Source organism: Lampetra fluviatilis, chromosome 70 (assembly GCF_964198595.1).
Source record: "Lampetra fluviatilis chromosome 70, kcLamFluv1.1, whole genome shotgun sequence".
NCBI lineage: Eukaryota > Metazoa > Chordata > Hyperoartia > Petromyzontiformes > Petromyzontidae > Lampetra > Lampetra fluviatilis.
This window is the reverse complement of record NC_136344.1, coordinates 1,984,716-1,991,720: the sequence shown is the minus strand read 5'-3', so window position 1 is coordinate 1,991,720 and position 7,005 is coordinate 1,984,716. Positions and strand designations below refer to the sequence as shown.

At 54.1% G+C, this 7,005-nt stretch overlaps 1 protein-coding gene across 1 annotated transcript in view; it reads right to left on the bottom strand.

Moving 5' to 3' along the window:
• Positions 1-5,970: 5,970 nt before the first annotated feature.
• Positions 5,971-7,005, bottom strand: part of LOC144952858 (AP-1 complex subunit gamma-1-like) — a 49,680-nt gene continuing 48,645 nt past the window's right edge. Inside the window, 1 exon segment of the mRNA XM_078883329.1 lies at positions 5,971-6,197. Within this exon segment, the coding sequence (XP_078739455.1) occupies positions 6,096-6,197 (102 nt within the window). The 3' untranslated portion in view covers positions 5,971-6,095.

Genomic DNA, 7,005 nt, shown 5'->3' with positions numbered 1-7,005 from the left:
GTGTCTGTGTGTGTCTGCGTGTGTGTGGGGGGAGCGGTGGTGTAGTGGTTAGCGCGCTGTGTGTGTGTCTGTGTGTGTCTGCGTGTGTGTGGGGGGAGCGGTGGTGTAGTGGTTAGCGCGCTGTGTGTGTGTCTGTGTGTGTCTGCGTGTGTGTGGGGGGAGCGGTGGTGTAGTGGTTAGCGCGCTGTGTGTGTGTCTGTGTGTGTCTGCGTGTGTGTGGGGGGAGCGGTGGTGTAGTGGTTAGCGCGCTGTGTGTGTGTCTGTGTGTGTCTGCGTGTGTGTGGGGGGAGCGGTGGTGTAGTGGTTAGCGCGCTGTGTGTGTGTCTGTGTGTGTCTGCGTGTGTGTGGGGGGAGCGGTGGTGTAGTGGTTAGCGCGCTGTGTGTGTGTCTGTGTGTGTCTGCGTGTGTGTGGGGGGAGCGGTGGTGTAGTGGTTAGCGCGCTGTGTGTGTGTCTGTGTGTGTCTGCGTGTGTGTGGGGGGAGCGGTGGTGTAGTGGTTAGCGCGCTGTGTGTGTGTCTGTGTGTGTCTGCGTGTGTGTGGGGGGAGCGGTGGTGTAGTGGTTAGCGCGCTGTGTGTGTGTCTGTGTGTGTCTGCGTGTGGGTGGGGGGAGCGGTGGTGTAGTGGTTAGCGCGCTGTGTGTGTGTCTGTGTGTGTCTGCGTGTGTGTGGGGGGAGCGGTGGTGTAGTGGTTAGCGCGCTGTGTGTGTGTCTGTGTGTGTCTGCGTGTCTGTGTGGGGGGAGCGGTGGTGTAGTGGTTAGCGCGCTGTGTGTGTCTGTGTGTGTCTGCGTGTGGGTGGGGGGAGCGGTGGTGTAGTGGTTAGCGCGCTGTGTGTGTCTGTGTGTGTCTGCGTGTGGGTGGGGGGAGCGGTGGTGTAGTGGTTAGCGCGCTGTGTGTGCGTCTGTGTGTGTCTGCGTGTGTGGGGGGGGGAGCGGTGGTGTAGTGGTTAGCGCGCTGTGTGTGTGTCTGTGTGTGTCTGCGTGTGTGTGGGGGGAGCGGTGGTGTAGTGGTTAGCGCGCTGTGTGTGTGTCTGTGTGTGTCTGCGTGTGTGTGGGGGGAGCGGTGGTGTAGTGGTTAGCGCGCTGTGTGTGTGTCTGTGTGTGTCTGCGTGTGTGTGGGGGGAGCGGTGGTGTAGTGGTTAGCGCGCTGTGTGTGTGTCTGTGTGTGTCTGCGTGTGGGTGGGGGGAGCGGTGGTGTAGTGGTTAGCGCGCTGTGTGTGTGTCTGTGTGTGTCTGCGTGTGGGTGGGGGGAGCGGTGGTGTAGTGGTTAGCGCGCTGTGTGTGCGTCTGTGTGTGTCTGCGTGTGTGGGGGGGGGAGCGGTGGTGTAGTGGTTAGCGCGCTGTGTGTGTGTCTGTGTGTGTCTGCGTGTGTGTGGGGGGAGCGGTGGTGTAGTGGTTAGCGCGCTGTGTTTGTGTCTGTGTGTCTGCGTGTCTGTGTGAGGGGAGCGGTGGGTGTAGTGGTTAGCGCGCTGTGTGTGTCTCTGTGGGGGGAGCGGTGGGTGTAGTGGTTAGCGCTACACTACGCTACGAACCCGGCGACCCGAGTTCGATTCCCGCTCACGGCCACCACCGGTGACGATTATTTGAACCGGTCCTGGGCCTCCCCCCTAGGTCGACTCAGCCTCAAACGAGTAACTGCTGCGTTGTGTGAACATCGCCACTGGGGAGACAAAGGCGGCCGGGCGTGGTGATTCCAAGTCCCGGGCGAAGCCGGGTAGTGAAGGGAGTCAAAAAAGTTTCTCGAAAATTTCAGTGCCTAGATTTGATGTCAATAATCAATTTTTTGTCTTCTAAAAAAATCTGTAATCGATTACACTGGTCAACACACTTTATCTGGCATAAGGTATTCCAACAGTTTTAAGGTAATTTTGGGGGGTGCTGATTCCAAATCTGGCATCAGTTTTTGTCTATCACATCAGGTTTTTCAGATATCAAATATTGCATTTTCAATAAAAACTGCGGAAGAAAAATATTAAATAAATGTGGATATCTACATAAAATGATATTATAAACACACTTTCCTAAAAATACAGCACCACGTTTTGACACTAAAGCAGTCACTGACTCGCAACAACTTGCAATCATAAGTGACAGAGTTAATTTCGGGTAAAATCAATGAAAATGGGGTATGCCGATAGCATAAAAATGAGATGTGATGGAGCAAATCTGAGATCAGATTTGGAATCAGCACCCTGAAATTAGTCTAGAACAGCTGCAAAAGTCCAGGCCAGAATTTGTTTTTTTTGTTGACCAGTGTTATTAAATCCTTTATATTAAGTTCACTTGCTTGCTTGCGAACTTACGACCGTGCAAATCTTTCGGTCGTTTTTTAACCCACTTCCCGTGATCCAATCGAGCTGACATTTTGCACACAGACTCGTTGTGCGTGACAATTAATTTTCGTGAAAAAAAAATTCCCACATTTTACACTGTTTAGGGAATTTTTAAAAAAATATTTAATTACCAATAGCTTAATGGTGGCAGACAATCATCTGACCTATAGGTGGCAGCCATCTCAAGCCAGAGGACGAGAGGACTCTAGCCGCCCCGATGCCACGCATATAAAGGATTAATAGTGAAAAACTTAGTTTTTACGGGTTCATTTTTTTTGTATTCGACTATAACTTTTTTTACATGGACTGCAAATCCCGGCGCGAAACATCGTGACCTGTGATGTTTCTACCCACGTGGACTTTAGCGAAAGAACCAAGAGGATGGATTCCTGAAGTGACGAAAGCTTCAAATCAAGATGCCACTCCCTGTTGTTTGGCAGTCTCCTGCCCCGAGTAGAGGACTGTCCACCCCTCATGGTGACTGGAGCCAGAGCCGGACCACCGGACCTCCTGAGTACCACAGATCCAGGCCAGACGGTACCGGTCCAGCTCCCGACAGAGGAGTGGCAGCCTCTCCTCCGCAGTGAGCGTTCGAACATTCCACGTGGCCACACGTAGTGGCTTTTCGTTGTTTATGGAGGAGCCCCGAGGGTGAAGATTCAATCTCCTGGCTCCGCCAATTGGGGTTTGGCCAGGAGACGTCATAGACGCCTGTCCCCCCGGGGCCTCCGGCACAAGCTTAGGTAGATGTTTGACACGTGGTTTAGTGGTAATTAATTGAAGGTGGAGGGGTTACCAGCCCCTCGCACAAATGCAGAGCCCCCATTGACCGCTGTGCTGGCTACAAACGCATTGAGGGGAAAAGGCGAATGGAATTGGCCGTTTCCCCCCCCCCACGCAATTGCTTTCATCCACCATAGCGGATACGTCCGGCACCAACGAGGGAGGTCGGGGGTTGGTGGGTGGGTGAGTGAGTGGGTGAGTGGGTGGGTGAGTGTGTGAGTAACAGAGTGAGTGGGTGGGTGAGTAATAAGAGTGAGTGAGTGGGTGGGTGAGTGTGTAACAGAGTGAGTGGGTGGGTGAGTAATAAGAGTGGGTGGGTGAGTGAATGAGTGGGTGAGTGAGTGGGTGGGTGAGTGGGTGTGAGTAATAGAGTGGGTGGGTGAGTGGGTGAGTGGGTGTGAGTAATAGAGTGGGTGGGTGGGCGAGTGAGTGGGTGGGTGAGTGTGTGAGTAAGAGAGTGGGTGAGTGAATGAGTGGGTGGGTGGGCGGGCGAGTGAGTGGGTGGGTGAGTGTGTGAGTAATAGAGTGGGTGGGTGGGCGAGTGAGTGGGTGGGTGAGTGGGTGGGTGAGCAATTCCCCCCCAAGGAAATCGCTCGCATCCAGCGCACCGTCACCATCCGGGGGCTCCACTGGATTTATCCGAACCACCGCACACACACACACGTATACACGCACACACGTATACACACACACGCACACACGCACACACACACGCACACGCACACACGTATACACGCACACACGTATACACGCACACACGTATACACACACACGCACATACGCACACACACACGCACACGCACACACGAGCCAGATCTGCTCCTGAAAGTCTCCACTACACCTCATCAGTTTTTCTTGTTCAAAGAGATCTTTTAATGGTTCTGTCAAACTCAAAAACCTCCCCCCACCCTCACCCCCCCCCACCCTCACCCCCCCCCCACCCTCACCCCCCCCACCCTCACCCCCCCACCCTCACCCCCCCCACCCTCACCCTCCCACCCTCACCCCCCGAGACCCATACGCCGAACATTATCCGAGCGCGCTTATTTTTTTTTTACAAATCATTAACTTTTCAACATCATTTATTCTCCTTTAATTTCCTTATCCGCACACGCGCACACACATATATATGTCGTTCTATTAATTTACCATCGATTATTTTAATCATCATTTTATTATTATTTTCTCCAACCACCCGTTAAGGCCCCCCCCCCTTCCTAAAGCGAGACGTTACGATCACCACATCCACCACACACGTACACACATCACACACCACACGCACACACCACACACACACCACACGCACAGACATCACACCACACACACCACAAACACCCACCACACACGTACACACACACCACACGCACCACACACAACACACACACACACAGACACACCACACACACACACAGACACCACACCACACACACCACACATACCACACCACACATCACACCACACAGACACACACCACACACACCACACCCCACACATCACACCACACACCGACACACCACACACACACAGACACACACCACACAGACACACACCACACAGACACACACACACCACACACACACAAGACAAAGGTTCCACCCCTGGTGCAGCCTCCACGCAAGAGGCTGCTGCTAGAGTAGCCGCAGCAGTCCCTAGACACACAGACAAAGGTGCCCCGCGTAGCCTCTAACAGGCTGCAGGGGCAAGTGCTGCTAGCGAGTAGCAGTGCCTATAGACAAAGGTCCCTCGTGTAGCCTCTAACAGCCTGTAGGGGCAAGTGCTGCTAGGAGCGAGTAGCAGATGGACGGTCGGTGGTGAGTGGTGAGTGAGTGGTGGTGAGTGAGTGGGTGGGTGAGTGATGAGTGGGTGGGTGAGTAGTGAGTGAGTAGGTGGGTGAGTGCATGGGTGGGTGAGTGGGTGAGTGAGTGGGTGTGTGTCCCACACAGACACACCCACACGGACACACACATCCACACACATCCACACACCCACACATGCACGGACACACACACGGATACACACAGCCACACGCGCTCACCCCACCACACACGGCCTCCTGATGACGCCTGCTGCTGCTGCTACTGCTGCTACGTGGAGTCTGCGTCTCTCTCACCATCATCACGGTGGCTAGGAGATGTTGACTGCCTCGCCTGCTCGCTCACCCACTCACTTACTCACCTGCTCACTCACTCGTAAACTCACCCACCCGCTCACCCACTCACTCACCCACCCGGTCATATGCTCACCCACCACTCACCTGATTGTACGCTCACCCACCTGCTCACCCACCTGCTCACCCGCCTGCCCGTTTCCGTGGTTACGTAGTCGCTGTAAGCCCCGCCCCCTAAAATCAACATCGCCCACCCCACCCCCTTCGTCAACAACAACAAACAACAACAACAACAACGAGAGAGAGAGAGAGGGGGGGGGGAGGTAACCTCTCTATTGCAAGGTCGTTGCAACGCAACATCCACCCACGTGGTCCCCCCCACCACTACCACCACACCCCCCACTATTACCACGCCCCCCCCACTAATACCACGCCCCCCACCAATGGAGCCCCCCCCCCCCACTTCTCCGGTTGTTGCAGCTGTTGTTGACGTTGTTGTTGTGGTAGATGCTTGTTGTTGTTGTTGTAGCGGTGATGTTGTTGTTGACGATGTTGTTGTGGTAGATGCTTGTTGTTGTTGATGTTGTTGTTGACGATGTTGTTGTTGTGGTTGATGTTGCTGTTGTTGTTGTTGTGGTAGATGCTTGTTGTTGTTGATGTTGTTGTAGCGGTGATGTTGTTGTTGTGGTTGATGTTGCTGTTGTTGTGGTAGATGCTTGTTGTTGTTGTTGACGTTGTTGTAGCGGTGATGTTGTTGTTGACGTTGTGGTTGATGCTTGTTGTTGTTGTTATTGTTGACGATGTTGATGTTGTTGTGGTTGATGCTGCTGTTGTTATTGTTGTTGTTGCCGTGGTGGTGGTGGTGGTGGTGGCGAGTCACTGGTAGGTCTGCGGAGGGAAGTTGTTGACTTCCCCAATGTCGGTGACGGTGGCGCCACGGTGCGTGTAGGAGAGCTTGATGCGCATACGCAGCTGGTGCTGAAACAACAACAACAACAACCATCAACAACGACAACAACATCAACAACATCAACAACATCAACAACAACAACAACAGCAGCAGCTGGCACCAACGGTGTGTGTAGGGTGGTGAGAGGGTGGTGAGTGGGTGGTGAGGGTGAGTGTGTGGTGAGTGGGTGGTGAGTGGGTGGTGAGGGTGAGTGGGTGGATGAGTGAGTGGTGAGTGTGTGGTGAGTGAGTGGATGGTGAGTGTGTGGTGAGCGAGTGGTGAGTGTGTGGTGAGTGAGTGGTGAGTGAGTGAGTAGGTGGTGAGTAGGTGGTGAGTGGGTGGTGAGTGTGTGGTGAGTGAGTGGTGAGTGAGTGAGTGGATGGTGAGTGTGTGGTGAGCGAGTGGTGAGTGTGTGGTGAGTGAGTGGTGAGTGAGTGAGTAGGTGGTGAGTAGGTGGTGAGTGGGTGGTGAGTGTGTGGTGAGTGAGTGAGTGGGTGGTGAGTGGGTGGTGAGTGGGTGGTGAGTGTGTGGTGAGTGAGTGGTGAGTGAGTGAGTGGATGGTGAGTGTGTGGTGAGCGAGTGGTGAGTGTGTGGTGAGTGAGTGGTGAGTGAGTGAGTAGGTGGTGAGTAGGTGGTGAGTGGGTGGTGAGTGTGTGGTGAGTGAGTGGTGAGTGAGTGAGTGGATGGTGAGTGTGTGGTGAGCGAGTGGTGAGTGTGTGGTGAGTGAGTGGTGAGTGAGTGAGTAGGTGGTGAGTAGGTGGTGAGTGGGTGGTGAGTGTGTGGTGAGTGAGTGAGTGGGTGGTGAGTGGGTGGTGAGTGGGTGGTGAGTGTGTGGTG